Consider the following 25,977-nt stretch of genomic DNA (forward strand, 5'->3'; position numbering starts at 1 on the left):
TGACAGGTCAATTTTTCAAATAAATTCAAATACTTAATCATTTTTCAGATTTTAAATCCACAGGGTTCAGTTTTAAAAAAAAATTTTACGAGACGACTAATCGATGTATCGAAGTTCGTAATCGATAGTCGATGTAAAGTAATCGAGTGTCCGCTGAATGGGAGGCGGGGCATGATAATGACTGGTGTGCCAGCCAACAGCAACGAGTACAGATAAAAGCGGAATTGAATTCCACGAGAGTAAGAGAGACAGCATCAAGTTCTTGAAATCATAAATACGGATATGATACATCGCGTCATCGTGATTGTGTATAAGTGTGTTATGTATAAGAAATAAAAGGGAGAGAGAGAGAAAAAAAGGGGAGAGACAAGCTGAGAAGTAGATTGTCAAGTGCAGGCAACACAGTCAGGAGCCAGGTTTTACCGCGTCGTGTACGCAGAATCACACACAACTTACAATTCATACAATTCAATATAACATATAACATATACATATATATACACATATAATATTCTTCCACTTGAAGCTGGTGATGCCAATATCCGCCATAACGTTGAGAAGGACGTAACGCCATAACGAAGCGCTCGAGTGAGAGCAGACAGCAACGCGGGATAAACATTTGTCTAGTGATTATACGACGATGCCGTCGTGAACGACTAGTATTTTTTTTTACTGATCGTCTGTTAATAAAACATTTGATTGGTGTATTTATAAATTACCGTGATTAAAAAAATGTAAGTATTGCTTTTAAATAAATTATTTATTACTGGTTATAAAGTTTCGGGTTCTCGGCGCGAATACTCCAAAGCCCTTAGCGATTGGGTTATGTAGTAAAAAGCGTCAATAAAATATTAAACGTCGATTTTTATTAATATTTATTTTGACTATTTGGTTTTATTGTTGTTATTTTTATTGTAGATTGTGGATAGTAATTATGGTGGGAATAATTATAAATGGTGTGTTGATATATATAGGAAGCCATTGGTAACAAGTACACACTGTTTATCAGCAAGTACTTATGATTTGCGACGCCCCCGTTCTTCTTACTCTGCCATTCACTCTTATTACTTTATGTCCTACCATTTAATTACCTTCGTGTTGCTTATCAATTACTAACTCACGCACTAAAATTATATTTAATTGCTGCTAAAATATACCTTTCGTGGTACCCCTCGTTTTTATGCTAAAAAATACACTCATAGTAATAACAATAATTGCAATAATGATGATAACTAACAATGAATTTATTATTACAGTGGAGCGTAAAAATTCGATACGGAGATTATCAATTGAAGATTGAGGGAAATGGATGATGACGAAGGAACATCAAGCTCTGGGCCAATGTCATCGTTAAATAGTCTCTTTTCTTTTACAAGTCCGGCGGTTAAAAAACTTCTGGGTTGGAAACAGGGTGACGAGGAAGAAAAATGGGCTGAGAAAGCCGTTGACTCGTTGGTTAAAAAATTAAAAAAAAGAAAAGGTGCGATCGAAGAGCTGGAACGTGCTCTGAGTTGTCCTGGTACACCTAGCAAATGTGTAACCATACCTAGAAGTCTTGATGGAAGACTTCAGGTGTCACACCGTAAAGGCTTGCCGCACGTTATCTATTGTCGTGTGTGGAGGTGGCCTGATTTGCAGTCGCACCATGAACTGAAACCCCTGGAACTGTGCCAATATCCATTTTCAGCCAAGCAGAAAGAAGTCTGTATCAACCCTTACCATTATAAACGAGTTGAGAGCCCTGTGTTGCCGCCAGTGTTGGTGCCAAGACACTCGGAATTCGCACCGGGACATTCGTTGCTGCCGTTTCAGCAAATTCAAGACACGACAATGCCACACAATGTATCCTATTCAACAAGTGGATTCAATTCGGGGCCGACTGGTGGGTCTAATATAAATCCTACATCGCCAATGTCCTCAATAAGCTCAGTACCGAGTCCCGGTAGCGCTTCAAATAATCCTCAAAGTCCGTACGGCACAAATGGTTTACCTGAGACACCACCACCGGCTTACTCGCCGCCAGATGACGGTTCACAAACTGGACAATCGCCCCCGCCTGATCCCGCTGCTATGGACACTGGAGGCTCTCCCGAAGTTGATCCCGTTTGCTACCAGGAACCGCCTTACTGGGCATCGATTGCTTACTACGAATTGAATTGCCGCGTCGGTGAAGTCTTTCACTGTCAATCCCACTCTGTGATTGTCGACGGGTTCACCAACCCCAGCAACAACTCTGACCGTTTTTGTCTAGGTCAGCTGTCCAACGTCAATCGTAACTCAACGATAGAAAACACAAGAAGACACATCGGCAAAGGTGTTCATCTTTATTACGTCGGTGGCGAAGTTTACGCCGAGTGTTTATCTGATTCGGCTATTTTTGTACAATCGAGAAATTGTAATCACCATCATGGTTTTCATCCCAGTACAGTCTGCAAAATACCGCCGGGATGTTCACTAAAAATATTTAACAATGCTGAATTTGCACAATTGCTCTCCCAGAGTGTTAATCATGGATTCGAAGCCGTCTACGAGCTCACCAAGATGTGTACAATAAGGTCAGCTTAATTATCATCATCAATAATCAGCAATTACTCTGGTCTTTGACGTAAATCAATAAAATATATTTTTATTATTTATTTTAGAATGTCTTTCGTCAAAGGATGGGGAGCTGAATATCATCGGCAAGATGTTACGTCAACACCTTGTTGGATCGAGGCACATTTACATGGTCCACTGCAGTGGCTAGACAAAGTCCTTACTCAAATGGGCTCCCCTCATAATGCCATAAGTTCCGTGTCGTAAAAAATTATAAATATCAATTACTATAATTGTTTATTATTTTTTTTTTTTTTTTCATTTTTTTTTAAATTACCTTTATCTATACATAATATAAAATTTAATTTAAGTAGAAAAGGAGACTGACTGTCAAAAACAATAATAAATTAGTGTGGTTGGTCTTATTTTCTTAAATATTCTCATGATACAAAGAGATTATTTTATTTGCAATACAGAAAAAACGTGAAATTATCAATTTTTTTTCTTTTTTTTTTTTTTTTTTTAATTACACATCTAATGACATTTTAAAATTTGAATGAAGTGCAAACATGTAGAATTACCGATGGCTAAAGGCGTTCTCAGACATTACCCCCCTCCCCCCAGTTGTCAAAAATATTCAGTGACTTTGAACTGTCAGCCGTAGAAAGATTTTATTAATTAATTAAAAAAAAATTGGAGCGTTAATTGAAAAAAAGGCAACGTGATGACAATTGTCACCGAGTTATAAAATTAAAATACGGTAATGACAGTTGAGTTATTGAATATTTAAAAAAGTGGGGGGCACTGTCTGAAATTACCCTTAAAAAAAATGTACCGATATTATATATTATTATTATTATATTTAAATTTTCAATGAGGAGATAATAGACAGCGTGTGTTCTGTTATTCGATACACCGAACTGAAGCCTTATAACTCATCGAGTTATTAATTGACGTAACAAAAAACATAAAAAACAAAAATAATAATAATAATATTCTCTATTACAATTATATTACTCATAGAAAAGAAATGTTAAATATTTTATTAACAACTTGATCGGCATAACGTTTTATTTTTTTATATAGACGTTATGATATATATATTTATGTGCAATTTAAAACAAGTTACTGTCAGTTTAATGATAACAATAAAATGCTATTGCTATTTTATGAAATAATAACCAGCGTGTAAGTGCGACTGGCGCTAAAAGAAAGTGTTTAAAATGAAAGTATTAAGATATATATTGACGACCATCGGAAAGCTAAATTAATTATGCTTATCAAAACTACTTTCTAAATCATGTTAAATTCAATGTTTATTATTATTACACTGTAAAAAATCGGGAGTAAATTCGGAGTGATTGCGGATTTGTTCTGCTCCGTTGATCGGAGTTCTGGAGTTTTTAGAAAAAAAATCACTCCGCAAATAAAGAGTTTTTTTTTCAACGGAGTAATTTGAATTTTATTTAAATTTGCATCCACTCCGATTCGGAGTTTAAAAATTAAAATGAATTCCGTAGTCGATTTCACTCCAAAAAAATAGAATAAATAAACAGTCATTCGGTCCGCAATCACTCCGGATTTGATCCACGTTCGCTACAAAAATTTTTTGCAGTCATACTCAATAATTATTAAAATCAAAATTAACAGTTTGAAATTTTAATCATCAATTTTTGAACATTTAAATTTTAAAAAATAATTATGAAACTGAAGTTAACCGACCTCTCAAAATTTTTGGATTTTTTTCCTATGATAAATTATAAAAAAAAAAAATATTTGAAAAAATTGCACCTGTAGTTTTTAAAATTTTCTACACATGCATATTTTTATTTTTTATTTTTTAGTAATTGATTTGTTGAAAAAAAATCAAAAAATTATTAATTGTCGGGTAACTTCAATATCATAAATAATTTTGCTTTCCGTATCGGTCGAAAAAAATTTTCGAGCCTTATTGAATATGCCTAAAAATAATCTGACAATATTAATAATATGAGCCTTTGAGAAGCATTATTGATTAGTTAATAATATGCTGTAGCTAAAAATAAAATTAAACAATAAAATAAAATGAATTTTGTCTATTATAAATTTTTTTTATAATAAAAAATCAATGCAAGATGTAAGCAGACGCCGATCTCATAAGAGTTTAACTTTAAACTGCGTCTGATAAATATTAAATATAATCAATTAATTAATTAAATAAAAACCAACAGTTTTTATTACTTTTTTTTTAATTACTTAGCTTTGAATTTTTCTGTCAACTTTTAAACTAAATGGAACATTCTCTATTGTAAACATTGATCATTACTATTATTATGTACTACGATATCGTTTATCTTTATACGTCACAAGTAAAATTAATTAAACATACAAATAGTTAAGCGTTAAAAGAATTTTAAACTAAACAATAAAAGACAAAAAACTGAATTTTTTTTTTTCAAGTGGCAGATTCGTGAGTGTCTACTATTAATTATAAATTCTAATTTGAATTAAAAAATATTGTAATTGTAATTATAATTAAATAAAAAAAGTTTATATATATATAAATATATATTAATATATGTACAAATAAATCAAGTGCCACAACTGATGACGTAATTATTCAGTTACTTGTTGAGAGTAACCGCATGATAAAAAAAAATCGCTTCGATTGTTAAAACGAATTATTAAAGTAAAGAGTGAATTGCTGATATTATAAATATATTAAATAAATATATTATTAGATAAAATAAATTTATATTTGTATTGTGCCTGAAGACGTAAAATAAATTTACGTCAACTTTTGCTTATTGTGATGGCTTACACTGCATTTTTTTAAAGTGATTGAACGTGATTTGTGCTGTTCGTTCAGTGATTTGTGCTATGAATTACTTGTAATGTATATTTTAAAAAATAAATAGATTGTAGACACTCACAGCACACGATTCATTCCACATTACGAGCTGCCTTTTAAAAAAAATTAACGAACACGTGATCGATACTTAAAAATTAACTGTGTAATTAATTAACTGCTCGTAATAGAGAAGTAAATAAATATATTTACACTAATGACATGCCATAATTTTATTTTGAATGAACATCCATTAATTTGATCCAACTGTAATTATTTAAGGCTCGGGAGAATTTACCGAATATCCGGATTTTGGATTTCTAATTAGAGGACATTCATAAAATATGTTGCAAACTTTTATCCTCAGACTCCCCTCACGTCTCTCCCTCCTCGTCACATGTCACATTTTCTGCGACCTCCCCTATCAATAATGCATCACAAATTATAGATCCCCCACATCCTATTATGACTCATATATTCGCAGAAGTATTTATATATTTACATATATGACACGAATGACTTTCCATTATTTTTTTTCAGCTGCGAATGTCAGAATTACATTTTAATAAGACCAATTTTTTTTTGGGGGGATCTATTGGCCTTCAATCCATCGGATGCCTTAATTTTCATCAGGATCGTCGTCAAAGAAATTCTATAGAAAAACGATAGAAAATCTAAACTCAGTGCTCGCTGCTGAGAGAAAATTTTTTTTCCTTCACTTCTACGGGCTCGCGTTCTTCCAGAAGACTTCTCTGATACCCCCGAGGTCTTAAAGTCTCCAAGGGGGCCTTAATTTTAATCAGGATCACCGTCTAAATCATCCGTGGGCACGAAAATGAGTCAAATAAATGCAATTGGTGGTCAAAAAAAATTTATAGGACTTGAATGAAGAAAATCTTACGAGGAAATTTGATTTCTGCATTTCTCCAGAAGCTAAAAAAATCGTTGTGATGACAATAAATTAATAAATCAATAGAAATTCGACACCTTGTTGAGTCCAGCCCAGCGTTCATTTCATTTCTCTACTCACCTGCTACTTAATTCGTTACGTTTCTAATTACTCGAGGATTAGGATTAATAATTAGGTAAAAATATTTATATATTCATTCATCATCATTATTATTTCCTTTATTCTTCGATACCGCGCACGACGTACAGTAATCTGTAGAATTAAATGTTATTTCATTTCCTAAATAATCTTTTTTTGTTTGTCTTTAAAGATTTTACTTTTTTAAACCATTTAAACTAGTGTAGCATTTAAATGTGTATTAAAAGACCGACTGAATGGTACATTCGCCGTTACAGTGATGCTCCTTTAGCGCCACATAATATTCCATTGTAAAAAAAAAAATAATAATAATAATAAATGTTTAAATAATAATATAATAATAATAAAATTTAATACACAAGTGTAATTGTCATCGACCATAATTACATACAGTTAATTAAATATATATATATTTTTTAAATTGATTCAACACGTGCGTGATTTAAATTAAATAAGGATACAGTTTTCCGGTATACGTTTGGAAGCATTATCCAATTATTATATTAATTACTTTAAACCCTTTTAATTATTTACTTAAAACCCTGACAAAGTAACTAGACAATTTTTTTTTATTTTTTCAATATAATTTTTTAGTAATTAATTATTTTTATTTTTTTAATTATCGCACTAAGCGTATCGACGGATTGCACTCGCTGTCGTACACTTTTACGAACGTTAATTATTTTTTTTAAATTTGTTTTTTAGTCTTCTTCAATTGAAGAAATTATTGCCATCCCTTGATTGGAGATTTAGATTTTTTTTTAATACTAGTACACAGACTTGTATTTTTAAATGATAAATTATGAATGAATTTGTTAATTAATAAATAAAATAAAAATGGATTAGCAAAAAAAATGAGTTTAGAGAAATAAATAAAATATTTAACCAGATATGTGTAGTCTGTAAGAGTTTACTACAATTTTTGAGTTAAACTATGGGTTTTAAATTTTTATTTTTAATTTAATTATTATTATTACTCTCCTTTGAGATGATTGCAGTCACAGTTTACTTCATCATTGTTCCTCGGCTGTTGTTAATCATGTTTTATTATATATTAATACGGATTTATGACGAACGCAATTGTGCTATCGAGCCTGCTCGATTTTAAATAAACGTTACAGACACTCAAGTATTTATTACTAAAGTATCTCATAAGATTATTTGTAGGCTCGTTTATTTATTTATTTACTTTAAAATCTATCATACGGCGCATTCATTATTTTAAATGTACTCGGTTATTTATTTCGTCACGTATGACAAGGCTGCTAGTCCGATGAACATTATTGAGGACCAAACATACAACGCAACAATAATATAATTTTTCTGATAATTATTTAAGGGCATTTTCCCACACCCTCCCCCCTTTTTTAAATATTCAATGACGAACTGTCAGAACCGCAGTAAAATTTAATCAATTAATTCAAAAAAAGATAATTTCCGATGTATAGAATTTTAAAAAATTACTGACAGTTTTTACCAATTGGAAGTTGAACGAAATTTGGTAAATAAATTTCCCCCTACAAAATTTCGAATGACAAAATTGACATGAAGAATTTGCTAAAATTTATCTAATAAATTTTGTTCAACTCCTAATTAATAACCGTCAGTAATTTTTTTTCAATTTTTCTCAGCGAAATTGTCCTTTTAATTAACGCTTCAATTTTTTCAAAATTTTAAAACGGTCATGACAATTGAAACCATCAAATATTTTTAAAAAGTGGGAGGCAGTCGGAAAATGTCCTTAAGAACCACACGCACATTTTTTTTCTACTTTTTTTACATTTAATTTATAATATGGATGAATTAAGATAATTATAATTATGACAATAAATACTAGAGTGAAAATAAATATATTTGTTTTTTTTTATTGGATCGTTGAAACCCCCCTAAAAAAGTTTTGATTAATTAATAGAAGTTTACATTAGTTTAGTAATTTTCGTTAATTATCATTATTTCCTAATTATCAGTTCAACAAACACCGAGAAGTTTAGCAATTAATTGTCCACTGACAATGAATTCTTTGCGATAGATTAAATACATCATCAATAAAAACTAATTAGTGTCAACACAATTGAATTGAATTAACAATTAATTATCAAATAATTTGTCATGTATTTTTCTAAAAAAATGGTGATAATAATTATAATAATAATCGATAATATATCGAATTTACGCGTGAGACGTTCGACTCAATAGTATTTCACAACAGTAATTAATTATTAGTAAAAAAAAATAATAAAAAAAGTCTAACAGTAATTTTCGTCGAGTTCTTGCAGCGTGAAAAAATATATACATCGTACAAGAAAGTTGGTGTTTAATTTGCCTCACTAATTTAATTATTAACTTTAATCATTAATTGTTAAAATAATATTTTTTAGTCTTTGCGGAAAAATAAAATCCATTCACAACTTGGTCCACGACTGCTGCTTCTGTCGCTGCACATTCCCACGCCTCACTTACGCGATTGCACTTTAAGTTATAAACTCAGTACACAGTAACAGGTAAAAGTCATAAGACATTGCTATGATTTATAATTACTTTTAAATTTTTTATTTTATTTTATTTAGTCACCTAAAAAGCCGTATCGAGTGCTTTACTCAAAATTTAATAAATTTGAATTTGTACTTTTCTCAGCCAGATTGATAATAATCTAGCGCACATACTATTTTAATTATATTTATTACAATATTTTTATGTATATCAATCACCCTACAAAGAATTCTAATGAACATTATTAACTACACAGAAATATTCATTACTGTTATTACATTATTATTATTATTCTCTTTTTTAATTATAATTTTTAATTTAATTTATTTATTTAAGTATAAACAATGCCCCGAAAACGCCTCATGAGATTTTGGCTGACGAGCTAGAACGTTCAGTCCTCATAAAAAAATCGGACAACAGCCACGTATTTTTTTTCAAATTTCATTTCCTTGATTTATTTATTTATTTTTCGTTTAATTATTTAACTCTGTATTATCATTAACGACTCAATATTCTTCTGTTATCATTTTTAAATTTGTTATCATCAGCCAGCTCCACAATGAACTGTCGAGCTCCATTTTTCGCTCCCCGACATTCAATTTAATTATCAATAAATAATTATTTATCAACTTTTATTATTATTTATCATTACCATCATAATAATAAATTCGTGTGTAGTAAATTGAATGTCACAAGATCGTTTAAATATCACAGTCGTTTTAAAATAACTTTAGTGTTTATTTTATTTTATTATTTTATGTAGTTACGAATATCACTTAATACCTTTTACATTTATTTATAATAATTAATAGGGCATATTTAACTGCTGTGATAATAACAGTTTTATCATAGTAATATTTTATAAAATATTATGTGAACGCGCCTCGATGCCTCGCGTATTTTTTATAAGCGACTCCAAGTTACGTTTTCGGCAGCTCATTATTTTTATTTATTTAATTACTCATTTTAGTTTTTTTTCCTCTAGACTTCTTACTATTCCCGTACTCAAATAATCGCACTCTCGTGATTATCAACTTGTCTATTATTTTATTCCTGTAACTGCAACCGTATTTTTTTCTTCATTTTCATTTTTTTAATAAAATTTATTCGCTATCTCTTCTCAGAAGCTGAATTGTTACCTATCATGCAGGCTAATCATGTGTACGTCTGCGATTTTAAATTCATAAACTGTTTTATTTTCCGTCTAATTATTACCTAAACTAATTAATTTAACACTGATAATTAATTAATTAAATAAGTTACTGTCAATGCGCGAGCGAGTGACAGTTTAAATACTACATGAAAATTTTATTTTATTTATTTTTTCGTTTGTTCTACGGTCTGTTGATTATTTAAGGATACAATAGACTTGGATACTATTTTAAATTTAAAAAAGCACGAGTTTTATTTTAAATATTTATAAACACGTTTATCCTGCAGAGTTTTTTACACTCAATTGTTGTTGGTGTTGTTGTTGTCTTCATTCTTGCCGACTAATGAATGAGCGGTCGCATGACCACAATTATTTTTTTTCACCCTATCCCTTATTTATTCCTCTATTTTTTTTCGCGCGTTTATTTTGTGGGGACGGCAAAACTCAGTACCATTCGTCGACAATTTTTTTAAAATCTTGTGGTTTAAATTGAGATTAAATTAAATAATATTAATTAAAGAAGATAATTTTAATTATAATATTAATAATAATAATAATGATAATTCATTAAATGATCAAGCATGCGTGCAATAAGTCTTCACATAAAAGACTTTAATTACTTTGCATACAGCTGATAAATGCAATTCAATTTAAAACAATTAAGTATTTTTCAATCTAAATTTAGTATTGGAGATTTTAATTTATTCATTTAATTTTTTTTTTTAATTATTTATCATTAATTAAAAGGCACGCTCGCCGTATCATTTTGTGAATGAAATTTTTTTTAATAGCAGAGCCAACGAATCCCGCAGAAATTAATTTTTTTAAAGTGAAAATTCTAAAAAATTCAACTAAATTTTATTTACCTACAGCATTATGTATTTTTTTTTTTGTTTATTCAGAATGGCAATAACGGTTAATGAAATTTGGTTAGTAAGCGGTTTTTTTTCTATGATAATAATTATAATAATAATAGTAATGTGAATTATCGAGTCAACTCTAAAAAAAAGATAAAAAATTGAGTAAACTCGGGTGAATCTATGAAATTTACCTAATAATCAAAAATAAAAAATCCCAATAATTCGTTGACGGTTTAAATGATAATCAAACAGCATACAAATAATTGGGACTTTTATTATCTCGGCTCATTGCGTAGGAACAAAAAGTAGCCGCCGAGTACACTGAGCCACGGTAGTCTTTTTTTAATTTTTTAAAAAATAATATTTGCGCATTTAAACTCGGCATGATACGCAATCAGCGAGTGTGAATGTAATATACGTCAATACACTGTCTTTCATTACGTTTTTTTTGTTTTTTCGAGTACCGCGATGTTTATGTGCCGCTCACTTACATATAGTTGAATTTTCATGTATAATAATTAATTAATTAATAATAATAATAAAGATATTAATAGTAAATAGCGACGAAATTTCTAATAATGATCTACTTTCCCCACCAGTCAGTACCACCGCCACAATTGCCACCATTATTAGCTGTATTGTATGATGAGTTGAAGTTGCCTCCGTATCCGCCACCACCTCCATAGCTCCCTAAAATAATTAAAAGTGTAATTGTAATTTCCATTCTTGTCCATGTCTGGATGAAATAAAATAATAAAAAAAAAAAAACTTACCTCCATAACCACCAGGTCTGCTTGAAGGGCCGTTGCGATTTCCCATTCCGGAACTGGGCTGCTGACGGTAATCTCTAGCACCGAATCCACCGCTGCCGAAGCGAGTGTTCTTGGTAGTTCCACCGGGTCGTCTAGCTCCTCCAGAGTGCTTAGCCTCGGAAAACATGTTGTCGAGCCACGGGGGAAGCTCTTGATTAGCCTCGACTAGCAGTGACACCAAGTCACGTACTAAGTTATGGTTTTTGCTGTTGAAGAAGGAGGTCGCGAGTCCGAGGTTACCCATACGCCCGGTACGACCGATACGGTGAACGTACTCTTCGACGTCACCAGGTAAGTCGAAATTAATGACGTGTTTAACATGAGGAATGTCCAAACCACGTGCGGCGACGGCGGTCGCTACGAGAATCGGGGTCTTGCCACCACGGAATCTACGCAGAGCGTCCTCACGCTCGCGCTGTGATCTGTCACCGTGGATACTTGTCACCGGGTAACCCATTGAGTGGAGAAATTCTTCGAGCATGTCTGCTCCCTTTTTAGTCTCCACGAACACAAGGGTAAGAGATTCCTCGGCGTTTTCATAAGAAGATGCTTGTAATAAGTCTAGTAAATATGATCGCTTGTCGTGCTCTTCCACCCACACGATTTTTTGCGTAATATTCTCGGAGGTGGAGCCGACACGTCCAACAGCGAGGAAAATATAATTACTGAGAAAATCACGAGCGAGCATCTGAATTTCTTTTGGGAACGTCGCTGAGAACATGAGAGTTTGACGTTCACCGGTGCCTGGCATCGTGTCCTCTTCGACGATACGTCGTATTTGTGGCTCGAAACCCATGTCCAACATGCGGTCAGCTTCATCCAGTACGAGGAAACGGCAGTTGTGTAGTCCAATTTTTCCACGGCTGAGCATGTCAGCAAGCCGACCGGGTGTAGCTACAAGCAAGTGACAGCCGCGATCCAGCTCGCGCATCTGATCGGTGATATTGGATCCACCGTAGACGACAGCAGGTCGCATGCGTGAACGATAGGCAAATTTACGAGCCTCATCATAAATTTGAGTTGCTAATTCACGAGTTGGAGCTAATACTAGACCTAGAGGATATTGTTTACGTCGACCACCAGAGGCCTGAGGTGGCGGTGGAAGTGGACCGCACTCATAAATCTGGTTTAATATTGGCACTAAAAATGCCGCAGTCTTGCCGGAGCCGGTTTGGGCGCAGGCCATCACATCACGATGACCAATAATTATTGGTATTGCGTACTTTTGAACCGGAGTTGGTGTATCATAACCAGCCAAGGTAATGCTGTTTCTTATAATTTCTGTCAGCTTGACCTCGCTGAATGATGTGATGTGGGGTGGTATGTTATCACCAGTTGCCTCCACCGGGATATCCTCGTATTTGCTAAAGTTAATACCCGTGTTACCGATTCCAAAGAGCTCTTGCTCGAGTCGTTCGTCTCGGGTGGTGGGAACTGTCCAGTCCACCTCGCCTCTGCCTCCTTTTCCTCCCGAACGATCGGAGTCGTCCTTCCATCTGCCTCCCATTGATCCACCGCGTGAGTCATTTCTGTTGTCCTGCCAGCGGTCGTTTTTCTGTTGCTCGTTCCACCGATCATTTCCCACTGGACGGTCTCGCTCGCCGTATCCACCGGAACGAAAGTCTCGTCCGTTCTCCTGTGGGCGTCTGTTGCGCCCGAAGTTACCGAAATCAACGTCCCGATTGACCCGCACGTCTCTGTAACTGCTACCATGATCTCGGTCACGATCCTGATCGCGTGAATTCCCACGGTCTCTCTCCTGGTAACGCGAATTGGAAGAGGGTTCCTCTCTGCCAGATGTCCCGTTAGCTGTCAATTTGAAAGACAATCGTTAATTTATATTGTCATCTTAATCATTACGACTCTAGTAAATCTATTAATTAATTAATTAATAATCTAATGCTATTGTTGACTCACTAGGTTTATTGCGTAAATGCGGTGGTACGTAGCGACCCCCACTTGGTTGTTGGGAGTCCTGCAAGTCCAGATCAGCTAACTGCAGAAAAAAACAGTGAATGTTTTATTTTCAGTGCTTTCTTAATTGAATTATTAAAATATTACTAATTAGTAACAAATAATAAATAAAATTTGCTATCGCGGTCGTCGTCCCAGATGACGAAAATAAATTTTAAATTATCGCTCAAGGTTGCGACTTGTAAAAAAAAATTCCATCATATTAATCCAAATAATTTTCCAAAGCACGTGTTGCAAAAAAAAATGAGTGAAAAATCACAGCGTGGAGAGCGTGCTCTTCCCGGAATTGATCGCCGCCATTACGCGATTCAGACGTCACGGAAATTTTAAGGTGATTTCCTTAAAAATTTCACAATGCAGATCAATTAATTCATGTCCATTGTGACATTTTTAACGCAACCATTAAGCGAAATAAATTAAAATTCGTCATAATAAAATTTATGAAGAAGCAAATTATTGAAATTAAAACCCAGAGAATGGGGAATGGCGGTTGTGTCAAGTACACAAGATCATACAATGATTTAGCTTTTTTATAACTTACACGCTGCTCTAGACCTGATCCATTTTGGTTGGCTGCATTACTCATATTACTCCGCCTCGTGCGTAGTTATTTTTCGTATCTCTTATTGCGTTAATTCGCTTATTTATTCGTTGTAGCAAACGTAAGATTAACAATTAAATTATTAAACTTAAAACTTCCTATATGCACAAGAGAAATATTTTAAAAGTCTGAGTCTGAGATTTACGAGTACTGATCACACACGCTATCGCTATTCACCCGTCGGCAGGCTTGCCGCTATTCCAACTTCCAACGACACACAAAGGAAGCTTTTGAGGGTAAGGGTACAAATGTCTCTCCAACTATAGATATACAGACACTGCACACAATTATCCTGGTTCGGACAAACGTTTGAGAGCAACTGAGACAGACGACCCCTGCCAGAGTGTCTTTAGTGTATGGGTGATGGTGCTGCTCTGCTGTTGGCCGTAAGTTGCAATAAAACTAAAAATAAAATGGCTGATAGTAGGAAACTCTGAGCAATATGGCCGTCCCACTACTTCCGGGCGGACTAGTTCATTTTGAATACCTTCAATTATTTTTTATTTAAATTTAAATTCAACTTCTGGCGGGTCTTGGAGATGACTGCTTGTATAAAATAATTGACAGCGTAAATTGGACTGGAGGATCAGAAAGGGGTGAAATTATTATTATTTTTTTTTTAAATAAATAAATGAACAATGTGTGATCTTTTTTATTTTTATTTATAATGATAAAGACAATTGACAAGATGGTTAACAGCCTAATCGTCTTTCTTGTTATCAGTTTTTCCTCCTCGTATTCTTCCTGTACGACGAGCAGCAATGAGACCAACTTTACGACCGGCACTTGTTCCACGTTTGACTGTGGATGCTTTACCAATGTGCTGGTGGTTACCTCCTCCGTGAGGATGCTCAACTGGGTTCATAGCAACACCACGAACCTGTAAATGGAAATTTAAATTATTTTAGATCAGTTTCTATAAGAAAATAATTCAATTCCATGGATTTTCATTTTTTAAATCAGTAAAAAAAGTGTCCACATGAAATTCAGGTTTCAAATGTCAAAGCATCATCTAGACTAAAGTATTTCACGTCACTAATTTCAAAAGGAATTTTTTTTTTAATTGCGAATCATAGTGTAGACTTATTCTAAAGCTGAAATTTTTTTTTTTTCAATTTTTAGCCATAAAACGATTGGCAAAAAAAAATTAAACGCCCTTTTGAAATTCGAAACGCGATTTGTTGGGATGATCATCAAAAGTAATTGATGTAAGTAGACAATTACCTTAGGCCAGCAGTTCCTCTTGGCCTTGTACTTGTGGTAAGCACGTCCAGCCTTCAATATCGGTTTGTCAATACGTCCACCACCAGCAACAATACCAACCATGGCTCTGTTGTTGGAGGGAATGACTTTCTTTGCTCCAGATGGTAATTTTACTCGAGTCTTCTTGCTGTCAGGATTGTGGGCAATTACTGTTGCGTAGTTACCGGATGCACGGGCAAGTCGGCCACGATCTCCAGTCTTTTCTTCGAGGTTGCACACGATGGTACCCTCAGGCATGGTGCCAACGGGCATTACGTTCCCGATCTGGAGGGTTGCTGCAGTTTCAATTACCCACGTTAATTAAATGCCATTTAAAATAATTCAATTACTGTGTTTTTTAATACCTTTCTTTCCACAGTATAAGAATTGACCAGTGTACATTCCTTCTGGTGCAATAAACAATTCTTTCCTGGTCTTGAATTTGTAGGGGTCTCTGAAGTGGACCCAAGCCAATGGTGCTCCTCTACCAGGGTCATGAAGAATTTCCTGGTAAAATATAAATTATCTGTTAATAAATTAGCAAATTACTGATTGGAAGATCAGTTAAAATTAATTTTCAACAATTGTCACATCAGAAAGAGCCTCTAAATGATCTTCAAAACCTTTCAGAGATAGGATAATAGAAATCATCATAAACAATTGACTTTAAATTAATTATCAAATAAATATGAGTCAAAATACCTTTACTACACCCTTGATGTATCCATGTTTCTCTGAGTAATCGAGAGATCGGAGTTTAGGTGCACCCTTCCTCCTCTTGGTGTGGGATTTGAATACGGATCCCGCTCCTTTACGTTGAGCGCGAATTACACGACCCATTGTTCAGATCTATAATTAAAAAAAAAAATAAATTTTTAGTAAACTTGTACCTGGACTGAGTTGAAAAAGTTGCGTGACATTGGCACACATCTTGACAACGTGAAATTTATCGTAATTAACCTCAAAATCAAGTCGGATTTTCAAAATCTACACAACTTTAAATAAATGAAATATTTTATGAAAATATTTAATAGAATAAATAACTCGATAATTAATAAAATATGTGGACATAATTTAAAAATAAGAAACAAATTGATCGCGTTATAAATAATGGATTTTAAAAAGCAATATGAGAAAACACGTACCAATGGAGCCGCTCACAAGTAAAAAGAGTCAGAGAACGCGACCGCTGAAAGGGGGCGGTCTCTCGGAAAATATTACGACAACCTGCGCCATCTTGCTGGGATTATTTTAGTTGGCTGTTGGTTGGTAAAGTTGGGAATTTTTAAGATAAAACAGCCGGGGGCTGGATGATGAAATAAATAATTTAATTTAATTGATAGAGAGAGACGGCTGTGGTGGATATGACGGCGAATACAAAACTGGTCTGCTGCTCCCGCATTCACTTGAACGACGTCGACGAGCGAACATTTGCTGCTTATCAACGACTTTAATTCAAATAATTATTATTCAGTCAACTGATCTGCATACATCAACAAAATGGGCTTGGAAGATTACAAAGAACTGGTGGCGAATGTTGCTTCCGTTTGCACTATGGGACACATGCTCTCTGGAACGTAAGATTTTTTACTTTTAAATTCAATTGTCTTACACTTAATTATATTTTTCAAACGCATATCTAATTATCTAATCATGACAAGTCTACTGATACACAATCTGACGTTAATGTCCTTGATAATCCGCATAACTTATTACCGGAAATAATTACTCGGTACTTTGAATTAATTATTTACTCATACTCATATTAATTTTGCCGATTAATTTATCAATTGAACTCCTGACCCCTGCACCCCATTAATTTGAATGAAAGAACAATTAAAATATTTATTTATTATTTGCACTGACTGTCAAATTTATAAATAAATTTTTTGCAGGCTTGTGTGCAAAGACATCTTCAAAAAAGGATCATCTGAGGGATTCGATGCCAAACCTTTCGTCGGTGGTATTGGAATGTAATTATAATTATATTTTAATTTAATATGAGTATAATTACCCAAGTAGCATAGAGACAACTTTAAGATGTCTTTTAAAAGGATGACAAATTTTTTTTGTCTCAGTCACCTTTTCTTGGTATAAATAAGACATGGAAATGTTGATTCTGGAGACAGAGAAAATTTATGTCGTTTTTCCTGTCTTATGTCAATTGAAAAGTCGTTTAGATGACTTATTTTACCACTAGTTGTAATTTACTTTTAGTCGTCACTTGGTCAAGTCTTTCAAGTAGATATTTTTTTATTGGCGCCTTATCGATAAGTCAAAAAACAGCCTAAAAACTGATATCTTATAGATGTCAAAAAGGCAATTGTGCTACTTGGGTACTTTGAGACATTTTTATTGGTACAATTATTTATTTATTTTTAGAGGAATGCTCATGTTTCAATACGCATTCATATTAAATGATCCGGCAATGATCAAGGTCAATATGTTTGGGTTGACGACAAGTATCCTCTACGTAACTGTCTTTTATCTTTATTCTCCAAACAAGGTAACGTAATTAATTAATAAATAAATAAACTATAACTCTAACTATTTGTTTATTATATTTAATTTAAAATTGTGCTGATAATATTTTTATAGACCGCGATGATGAAATTAATAGCCAAGACATTGGGATTAGCATCAATATTCTTAGCCTACGCTAAATTTGAAAACCCAGAGTACATTGAGTTTAGATACGGTCTGTTGACGACAGTATTATTGCTGATGCTCATTGGAACTCCGCTTATGAATCTCGTAAGCACAGATCTAATTACACGCCTTCATATTTATTTTTATTGGTTTGTATTTTATATAATAATATTTGACTTTTGTTTCTTAGGGTCAAGTCATAAAGACCAAGAGCACGGAAATTCTTCCATTTCCACTGATAGCCATGGGGACTGTCGTATCTTTCCTATGGTTACTTTATGGCATCATAATTGATAACGGATTTATTGTCGTAAGTAACTAATTATGATAATGATGATAAGACAACAACAAATACGGCTGATGAAATTTGTTGCTCAATCACTGAGGTATTCAACTATCAGATAAATAAATATTTATTTTTGACTTTACAGTTCCAAAACGTCGTTGGGTTGTTTTTATACATCGTCCAGTTATCGTTGTTTGCTATCTTCCCATCAAAGCCTGCGGAAGTAACTTCTAGCCATTCTAAGAAGGAGTAGAATTATAAATTTTTAATATTTCTTTTAAAAGACGTTTATTTTTTAAACTAAACTAGGTCAATTTGTATGTTACTACACGAGCTGGCCTCGGTTCAAGTTAACTAATAACGAATTTCTTTAAATCTTGTAATGCAATAATGCACGAAGCTATTTTTTATAAAAACAATTTATCAGATGTTATATTAATCAAAAATTTATTCGATATTTTTTATAGAAGCAATTGTGTACATCTAAAAAAATTATAGATTATATTAATCAATTATATTTTTATTGCAATATTTACAATTATATTAATATTTTTAACTGGTCTGTGTAATTATAATCCCTGTAAACTAATTTGTTAATTTGTAATTAAATAAATTTTACTTTATTTTGAATCAAATACTTTAATATTGCAATAGTAAATTTAAATTAACCGCTTAAATTTTACTTGATCATTCAACTATATTCCGGAACTTGTTACGGAGAAACAGCTTCGGTGAACGTGCTGTCAAGTTGAGGATAACATTCGACTATCCAACTGTTGGCTACAACTTTCTCTGAAAATTGATGTCAACATTCCTGCAACTCGCTGGCGTATGCCAATCAATTTTTAGTGGCAAGTTTACATCAAATTGTGTAAAGTATAGATAGGAAGTCAAAAAGGTAATCTAATTAAAAAAACATCGAATTTTATTTTCATTTTTATTAAACATATAATTATACATTATTTATTACAGTTCATCAACTATATATATCAACTATATACCATGTAACTGATAATAAAAAATAATTATATCTGTAGCATATAAAGTATATCATTTATATAATAAAAAAAGCGATTTTCAAACGAAAGTATAATTTTATCTCTCTCGAGATCAATTGAATATAATACTCATGTATATACTCAATAATTAAAGACAGCATTACTTATATCAATGCATAAAAATGGCAATTAGATTTTTATAATAGTTCAAAACTTAAGGTAATAATATTCTTTTAAATTAAAAAATAAAAATATATTTAACTTTATCATAACTTTTTACCTTGGATCGATTTTTTAAATTTTGTTGTGTAAAACGTAAAAATTAATAATGTATAAAAATTTGGTAATTTTTATATAGAATCGGGTCCTTGCTTTTTTTCCATTTCAGATTTGCCTTGAAAATTTTCCACACATCACTTTTATTGAACTTAGATCTTACTTCTAAAATAAGTAAATCATTAAAAAACTCATTTCTAGTTTTTGAAAAAACTTTGTTTCTTATATATCTATCCAGTAGATTATAAATGTATCTCAACATGATATTTTCTTCAGGTTCATCATTATCATCATCCGGAACTTTTTTTTCTGGTGGGACAGTTCCTCTGATGGTATAAACTCTCGGTAGTTTGACGACGTCATTAAGGTGATCGTAAGATTTGTTTGAATTTTTAATTATACGATCAATAGCCGGTAGCAAATAGCTGTGGTGTAAAATTATTATTTCTTCGTTATTATCTTTGAATGCTTCGAACAAATTATTAATGTGCTTAACAACTTTTTTAACATCATAAGATTTTTCAAAAAAACAGTAAAAAAATTCATGTGAATTTTTCATGTCGTTGATTTCTGCTAAGCGTTGTCTCAAATTTTCCGTTGCTCCGATTTTGAATTTATTCTCTAAAGCGAATGTCTTTGAAGTAACAACATAAATGAAACCATCTTTACGTTTACATTCAACTTTTTCTAGAACACGATTCATCCTTGCATTAACATCACGAAGTTCTTTCACTTGAGCTATTGTATTGTGTAGTTCTTGTTGTGCTTCTTGGCTTAGCATTGATATTTTTTTTTTATCTTTTTCCGATTCCTTCAATTTTTTAACGATTTCATCTTTTTCGTAAGAACTGTATATTTTATCCAGTTCGAAATAATACTGTGTAATTTTATTATCACCAAGGATCTTAATAATTTTTTTAAAATCATAAATACTGAGAAAAATTAATGATTTAGAATCACGTATTTTTTGTTTGAATTTCAAATTATTATCATTTAAAAGTTCAATAAATCTCATGCAGGCCTTTTGACCGGATTGAAGATTGTTATCATCTTGATTAAGAAATCCCAGAAATTTTAATATCTTAAAAGAAACATACACATCTTTTTTACCATCCAACGTGTTCCATAACTGAATAAATAATTCGTCAATTTCCAAGTCAAATTCATTTTCTTTTATTAAAAGAGCAGCATTTTTTATCCATGGATTTTGCTTGTATAGTAATAATTTTTTTTTAAATATCTGAACCCTATTATCATTACTATATCTTTCTAATAGGCCATCTAACTCCGTACGAGTAACAAAGTTCTTCTTAAAGATTTTAAACAAATCTCCATACTTGAAATTCATTTGATCAGCAATATAATCTAAACTCAATTCACCTTTTTTATTCAAAGTGATTTGAAAATCATTCATTATCAACCCCATGTTTAAATTTTTGTTAAAAATTTACAAATGAAGACAGATCTTTTCTTCAATATCGTTTCCTTTAGAAAGTTACCATTTGAACGACACTATTTGAATACAGGCTGATGCATCTCTTGTATAACATAAATCTTCGCTTTATCTGCGGTCTGAAAAATATATAAATTAAATTTAGTACTGAAATTAGCATTAATATTCAAATAATTTGTACCACATATCAGTCTGCACTCAAGAATTACTAGCATTCGTATCCCTTTTTTTCAAATATTCAATGACCTTGAGCTCCACGATCGTATCGAAGTGTTATTAATTAATTAATTAGAAAAATAATAGTAAAAATATATAATGGCAGCTAAATTTTTTATTAATTACAATTACGAAAAGAATTTGGATAGTGATTTTTAAAATAGCTCTTGCGACTAAAAATCTAAAGCTAAATGTATTAAGTGATCTTGAATAATTAGAGTTGATGGCTGTGAGATTAAAACTAATTGTAATTATGATTATAATATAAGTTAATTATTGTTTCAAAATAAATATTATTATTATAAATTATATGTAACTTAATAATTGTAGATTTATGATCATATGGAGCAGCAGCTTCTTGATCGATAATTTAAATAAATAAAAAATAATTTAAAAATTCCAAATTGATTGATTTTTTTTTAAATTATGATTATTAATAAAAACATAAATAAATTCGAGCCAAATAAGAAAGATCGCAGGAACTTGAGTTGGCGTGGGACGCATCATATACATATACAAAATTACCATTTGAAAATCTTGGAGTTTAAATAAAATTTTAAATGAAATTAGAAAATTTGAATAACTTCTACATCTTAATAAATAAAATAATTGTTTAAACAAAAAATATTTTTAAGTACCTTTAGATGTAATTTCACCGGGTCAAAAAATTTTTCTTCGTTCTTGCTCAGAAACAAAGGACTCGACAGTTACAACTTCAAATTAAAATGGCAGCATACATTAGTCATTTCACCTATAATGCGCAATTTGTTTTTTCACACATACTTAGATATACTTGATAAGATTAATTTCTGATGAATCGTCAAAAGTATTCCATAAGGCGGGAAAAAATGTCAACCGGTATAAAGATCAATATTATTTAGCTCATAACAAAAACGTAATTAATATTTGAATATTTAATAAATTATACATGCGCATTACGAAATAAAAAATACGATTTTTTTATTTACTCACCAATAATTAAATAACAATTTACTTTTTACAAATAAATTTTTTTAATTGCAACAGTCGGTAATGACGTTCTCCTGTCATATTTATTCATTGGATCCTCTCTGTTTTATTTTTCAAAACATGATACAGTTTGTGGAATTTATGCTATAATCCGTTTTTTTTGTCCACACGAGATTTGGCGGGTTTTTGTTCATCGTAAACAGCACAAATTAATAATTGACTATCAGACAATATATAGAACTATCAAGACTGATATATAGAATACTTGCCGCAAATTATTTCTCAGGACAATCATTTTATATTTTACAAAATACTATTATTTAAAAAAATATAAACAATGGCGAGTGGAAGACTTCATATTGGCGACAAGCATGTAGCGGAGAATGTAAACAAGAATGTGGCGATTGAAGGCTATCTAACCAAGGTATCAATAATTGAATTTTAATGTAATATGAGTACAATTACCCAAGTACCGCAGAGACAACTTTAAGATGTCCTTTAAAAGAATGACAATTTTTTTTTTGTCTCAGTCACTTTTTTTTGGTATAAATAAGACATGGAAATGATGGTTCTGGAAGCAGAGAAAATTTATGTCGTTTTTCCTGTCTTATGTCAATTGAAAAGTCGTTTAAATGACTTATTTTACCACTATTTGTAATTTACTTTTAGTCGTCACTTGGTCAAGTCTTTCAAATAGATATTTTTTTATTGGTGCCTTATCGATATGTCAAAAAACAGCTTAAAAACTGATATCTTATAGATGTCAAAAAGGAAATTGTGCTACTTGGGTACTTTGAGACATTTTTATTGGTACAATTATTTATTTATTTTTAGAGGAATGCTCATGTTTCAATACGCATTCATATTAAATTATCCGGCAATGATCAAGGTCAATATGTTTGGGTTGACGACAAGCATCCTCTACGTAACTGTCTTTTATCTTTATTCTCCAAACAAGGTAACGTCATTAATTAATAAATAAATAAATTATAACTGTAACTATTTGTTTATTATATTTAATTTAAAATTGTACTGATAATATTTTTACAGACCGCGATGATGAAATTAATAGCCAAGACATTGGGATTAGCATCAATACTCTTAGCCTACGCTAAATTTGAAAACCCAGAGTACATTGAATTTAGATACGGTCTGTTGACGACAGTATTATTGCTGATGCTCAATGGAACTCCGCTTATGAATCTCGTAAGCACAGATCTAATTACACGCCTTGATATTTAATTTTATTGCTTTGTATTTTATATAATAATATTTGACTTTTGTTTCTTAGGGTCAAGTCATAAAGACCAAGAGCACGGAAATTCTTCCATTTCCACTGATCGCCATGGGGACTGTCGCATCTTTCCTATGGTTACTTTATGGCATCATAATTAATAACGGATTTATTATCGTAAGTAATTAATTATGATAATGATGATAAGACAACAACAAATACGGCTGATGAAATTTGTTGCTCAATTACTGAGGTATTCAACTATCAGATAAATAAATATTTATTTTTGATTTTACAGTTCCAAAACGTTGTTGGGTTGTTTTTATACATCGTCCAGTTATCTTTGTTTGCTATCTTCCCATCAAAGCCTGCGGAAGTAACTTCTAGCCATTCCAAGAAGAAGTAGAATTATAAATTTTTAATATTTCTTTTAAAAGACGTTTATTTTTTAAACTAAACTAAGTCAATTTGTATGTTACTACACGAGCTGGCCTCGGTTCAAGTTAACTAATAACGAATTTCTTTAAATCTTGTAATGCAATAATGCACGAAGCTATTTTTTATATAAACAATTTATCAGATGTTATATTAATCAATTATATTTTTAACGCAATATTAAAAATTTATTCGATATTTTTTATAGAAGCAATTATGTACATCTAAAAAAATGATAGATTATATTAATCAATTATATTTTTAATGAAATATTTACAATTATATCAATATTTTTAACTGGTCTATGTAATTATTAATCAATGTAAACTAATTAGTTAATTTGTAATTAAATAAATTTTACTTTGTCCCAAGAGGAACATGGAGTATACGGAGTATATGGAGTAACAAATAATAATAATAATAAAAACAAAAAAGGTAATCAAATTAAAAAAACATTTAATTTTATTTTTATTTTTTTTTTCTTAAAATTCTCAAACCCTTGCGACCTTCAACCCACTCTGGAAACACTCTGGGATCATAGTCAGAATGTAAACATTATAAATCCAATATGTTTCCAGAGTGGTTTTGTGCCCTTTTTCCAGAGTGAAACCAAAGTGGTTTCAGAATTGATCCAGAGTAGAGCAAAGTGTCTTTAGAATGGATCCAACGTGAGTCCAGAATGGAATCAAAGTGTTTTCAAAATGGGCTCAAAATGAGTGCAGGATGAAATCAGAGTGTTTTCAAAATTGGCCCAGAGTCGATAAAATTTAAATACTAAGGAATAGAAAAAAATTGGTACATTCTAAACACATAAATCAATAATAATCTACAGAAAAACAATTTTTACCCTAATTTTTTAATTAACTATGCTTTTGTTAATTTTTACTTGTTGAAAGTTTACATAAAAACCCTGATTATTTCTAAACTAAAAACCCCGGATTTTTTTTACTTCTTGAAGCTATTCTTGAAAGGGTTTAGAAGAGATCGCCGGTGAAAAAATAAAAAAATTTCGATTTTATTAACAATCTAAACCATTGAAAAATAAAAAACGTAAATAAAGCAATCAAGAAAATTTATTTTTTTTTATTTTTTTGATTATTTTGTTTTTTTATTGCTGAAAGCTACATAACAATAATTTGAAAAAAATTTTTACTTGCATTGTTTAAATAATTGTTATAAACAAATGCATTGCTAATTAGATTTAATAAAATTTTTTTTTGAGAAAAAACGCTTAATAAAAATAAGGATATTTAAGAAAAAAATCGTTTCTTAAAAAAATTTTTTTTTGCTAAACAGCGCATTTGCTAATTAACAATTTTTTTTTTACTCAATATTGATATTAAGGAACCATAATTTTTTTTAAATCATCATTTATCATGTTCTGTTATATTAGAAAAAAAAATTTTTTCATTCATTTATTATTTGTTAATTAAACAAACTATTTGTTATAAACAAATAAATTTTTACGGAATATTTTTTTTCAAATACTAAAAATAACCTTGCGTTTTTTTTTTGTAGAAAAAATTTTTTTTTCATTTTTTATATAATTTTTTAAATTATTGTACACTTGGACTTGTCGCTACCTTTCTGTTCTTCTTCATTGTTATTAAAATAACTTATTGAAGACACAACTACAACACTTCCTTTTTTATTATCCATTAATCATTAGACAAATTGAGCTTGTAACCGAAGCTCTAATTCAATTGCTTAATGAATTGTGAATAAAAGTAATTTTTATGGCAAATTCGCTTTTTAGCAATAAAAATCATTTTTTAAGAAACAATTGTTTTCTTAAAAATTGTTATTTTCATTAAGTATTTTTATCCCAAAAAAAAATTTTATTAAATCTTATTAACAATGAATTTGTTTATAACAATTATTTAAATAAGGCAAGTAAAAATTTTTTTAAAATTATTGTT

The 25,977-nt window shown here is 31.3% G+C and overlaps 6 protein-coding genes and 1 long non-coding RNA gene across 10 annotated transcripts; 4 read left to right on the forward strand and 3 right to left on the reverse strand.

Moving 5' to 3' along the window:
• The first annotated feature begins 177 nt into the window (after window positions 1–177).
• Window positions 178–5,575, forward strand: LOC130668044 (protein mothers against dpp). Of its 4 annotated transcripts, none has more exons than XM_057470033.1 (4): window positions 178–734; window positions 919–1,012; window positions 1,257–2,555; window positions 2,643–5,575. In XM_057470033.1, exons 3-4 carry the CDS (start codon window positions 1,306–1,308, stop codon window positions 2,800–2,802), a joined length of 1,410 nt encoding a protein of 469 aa, XP_057326016.1. In that variant the 5' UTR covers window positions 178–734; window positions 919–1,012; window positions 1,257–1,305; the 3' UTR covers window positions 2,803–5,575. The 4 variants fall into 4 exon arrangements, with proteins under 4 accessions (XP_057326016.1, XP_057326015.1, XP_057326014.1 ...); XM_057470032.1 differs by having other exon boundaries at window positions 919–956; XM_057470031.1 differs by lacking the exon at window positions 919–1,012 and having other exon boundaries at window positions 179–734; window positions 2,643–5,574.
• A 3,752-nt stretch (window positions 5,576–9,327) lies between these two features.
• LOC130668810 (ATP-dependent RNA helicase bel) lies at window positions 9,328–14,624 on the reverse strand. Its single transcript, XM_057471284.1, has 4 exons — window positions 14,241–14,624; window positions 13,643–13,721; window positions 11,687–13,534; window positions 9,328–11,603 (listed from the first exon to the last, which is right to left on the reverse strand). Exons 1-4 carry the CDS (start codon window positions 14,283–14,285, stop codon window positions 11,497–11,499), a joined length of 2,079 nt encoding a protein of 692 aa, XP_057327267.1. The 5' UTR covers window positions 14,286–14,624; the 3' UTR covers window positions 9,328–11,496.
• A 319-nt stretch (window positions 14,625–14,943) lies between these two features.
• On the reverse strand, window positions 14,944–16,839 carry LOC130668811 (60S ribosomal protein L8). The gene is made up of 5 exons (XM_057471285.1): window positions 16,688–16,839; window positions 16,245–16,391; window positions 15,908–16,049; window positions 15,525–15,838; window positions 14,944–15,180 (listed from the first exon to the last, which is right to left on the reverse strand). Exons 2-5 carry the CDS (start codon window positions 16,380–16,382, stop codon window positions 15,001–15,003), a joined length of 774 nt encoding a protein of 257 aa, XP_057327268.1. The 5' UTR covers window positions 16,383–16,391; window positions 16,688–16,839; the 3' UTR covers window positions 14,944–15,000.
• LOC130668813 (uncharacterized) lies at window positions 15,176–15,802 on the forward strand. Its single transcript, XR_008990074.1, has 2 exons — window positions 15,176–15,322; window positions 15,423–15,802. It is a non-coding gene; the product is annotated as an uncharacterized LOC130668813 (long non-coding RNA).
• Window positions 16,840–16,897: 58 nt separating the features above from the next.
• Window positions 16,898–19,077, forward strand: LOC130668812 (sugar transporter SWEET1-like). The gene is made up of 6 exons (XM_057471286.1): window positions 16,898–17,119; window positions 17,438–17,515; window positions 17,925–18,048; window positions 18,141–18,296; window positions 18,382–18,501; window positions 18,623–19,077. The coding sequence occupies exons 1-6, from the start codon at window positions 17,043–17,045 to the stop codon at window positions 18,728–18,730; spliced, it is 663 nt and encodes a 220-aa protein (XP_057327269.1). The 5' UTR covers window positions 16,898–17,042; the 3' UTR covers window positions 18,731–19,077.
• A 440-nt stretch (window positions 19,078–19,517) lies between these two features.
• On the reverse strand, window positions 19,518–22,307 carry LOC130668814 (uncharacterized). The gene is made up of 2 exons (XM_057471287.1): window positions 22,059–22,307; window positions 19,518–21,323 (listed from the first exon to the last, which is right to left on the reverse strand). The coding sequence occupies exon 2, from the start codon at window positions 21,175–21,177 to the stop codon at window positions 19,798–19,800; it is 1,380 nt and encodes a 459-aa protein (XP_057327270.1). The 5' UTR covers window positions 21,178–21,323; window positions 22,059–22,307; the 3' UTR covers window positions 19,518–19,797.
• A 228-nt stretch (window positions 22,308–22,535) lies between these two features.
• LOC130668815 (sugar transporter SWEET1-like) lies at window positions 22,536–24,480 on the forward strand. Its single transcript, XM_057471288.1, has 5 exons — window positions 22,536–22,813; window positions 23,224–23,347; window positions 23,440–23,595; window positions 23,681–23,800; window positions 23,922–24,480. The coding sequence occupies exons 2-5, from the start codon at window positions 23,228–23,230 to the stop codon at window positions 24,027–24,029; spliced, it is 504 nt and encodes a 167-aa protein (XP_057327271.1). The 5' UTR covers window positions 22,536–22,813; window positions 23,224–23,227; the 3' UTR covers window positions 24,030–24,480.
• The last annotated feature ends 1,497 nt before the right edge of the window (window positions 24,481–25,977 follow it).

The sequence above is a fragment of the Microplitis mediator genome, chromosome 5 (assembly GCF_029852145.1).
Source record: "Microplitis mediator isolate UGA2020A chromosome 5, iyMicMedi2.1, whole genome shotgun sequence".
Classification (NCBI taxonomy): Eukaryota; Metazoa; Arthropoda; class Insecta; order Hymenoptera; family Braconidae; genus Microplitis; species Microplitis mediator.

Excerpts from the sequence above, each read along its gene's own strand:
- LOC130668812 (XM_057471286.1), top strand. The coding sequence starts at position 17,043 with ATGGGCTTGGAAGATTACAAAGAACTGGTGGCGAATGTTGCTTCCGTT. Across the intron at positions 17,516-17,924 it reads TTCGTCGGTGGTATTGGAAT|AGGAATGCTCATGTTTCAAT; the intron begins GTAATTATAATT and ends ATTTATTTTTAG. Across the intron at positions 18,297-18,381 it reads GAACTCCGCTTATGAATCTC|GGTCAAGTCATAAAGACCAA; the intron begins GTAAGCACAGAT and ends TTTGTTTCTTAG.
- LOC130668815 (XM_057471288.1), top strand. The coding sequence starts at position 23,228 with ATGCTCATGTTTCAATACGCATTCATATTAAATTATCCGGCAATGATC. Across the intron at positions 23,596-23,680 it reads GAACTCCGCTTATGAATCTC|GGTCAAGTCATAAAGACCAA; the intron begins GTAAGCACAGAT and ends TTTGTTTCTTAG. Across the intron at positions 23,801-23,921 it reads TTAATAACGGATTTATTATC|TTCCAAAACGTTGTTGGGTT; the intron begins GTAAGTAATTAA and ends TTGATTTTACAG.
- LOC130668814 (XM_057471287.1), bottom strand. The coding sequence starts at position 21,177 with ATGGGGTTGATAATGAATGATTTTCAAATCACTTTGAATAAAAAAGGT.
- LOC130668810 (XM_057471284.1), bottom strand. The coding sequence starts at position 14,285 with ATGAGTAATGCAGCCAACCAAAATGGATCAGGTCTAGAGCAGCGT. Across the intron at positions 13,535-13,642 it reads GCATTTACGCAATAAACCTA|CTAACGGGACATCTGGCAGA; the intron begins GTGAGTCAACAA and ends TCAAATTGACAG. Across the intron at positions 11,604-11,686 it reads CAGACCTGGTGGTTATGGAG|GGAGCTATGGAGGTGGTGGC; the intron begins GTAAGTTTTTTT and ends TAATTATTTTAG.
- LOC130668811 (XM_057471285.1), bottom strand. The coding sequence starts at position 16,382 with ATGGGTCGTGTAATTCGCGCTCAACGTAAAGGAGCGGGATCCGTATTC. Across the intron at positions 15,839-15,907 it reads CTTATACTGTGGAAAGAAAG|CAACCCTCCAGATCGGGAAC; the intron begins GTATTAAAAAAC and ends TTGAAACTGCAG. Across the intron at positions 15,181-15,524 it reads AGAGGAACTGCTGGCCTAAG|GTTCGTGGTGTTGCTATGAA; the intron begins GTAATTGTCTAC and ends TTCCATTTACAG.
- LOC130668044 (XM_057470033.1), top strand. The coding sequence starts at position 1,306 with ATGGATGATGACGAAGGAACATCAAGCTCTGGGCCAATGTCATCGTTA. Across the intron at positions 2,556-2,642 it reads ACCAAGATGTGTACAATAAG|AATGTCTTTCGTCAAAGGAT; the intron begins GTCAGCTTAATT and ends TATTTATTTTAG.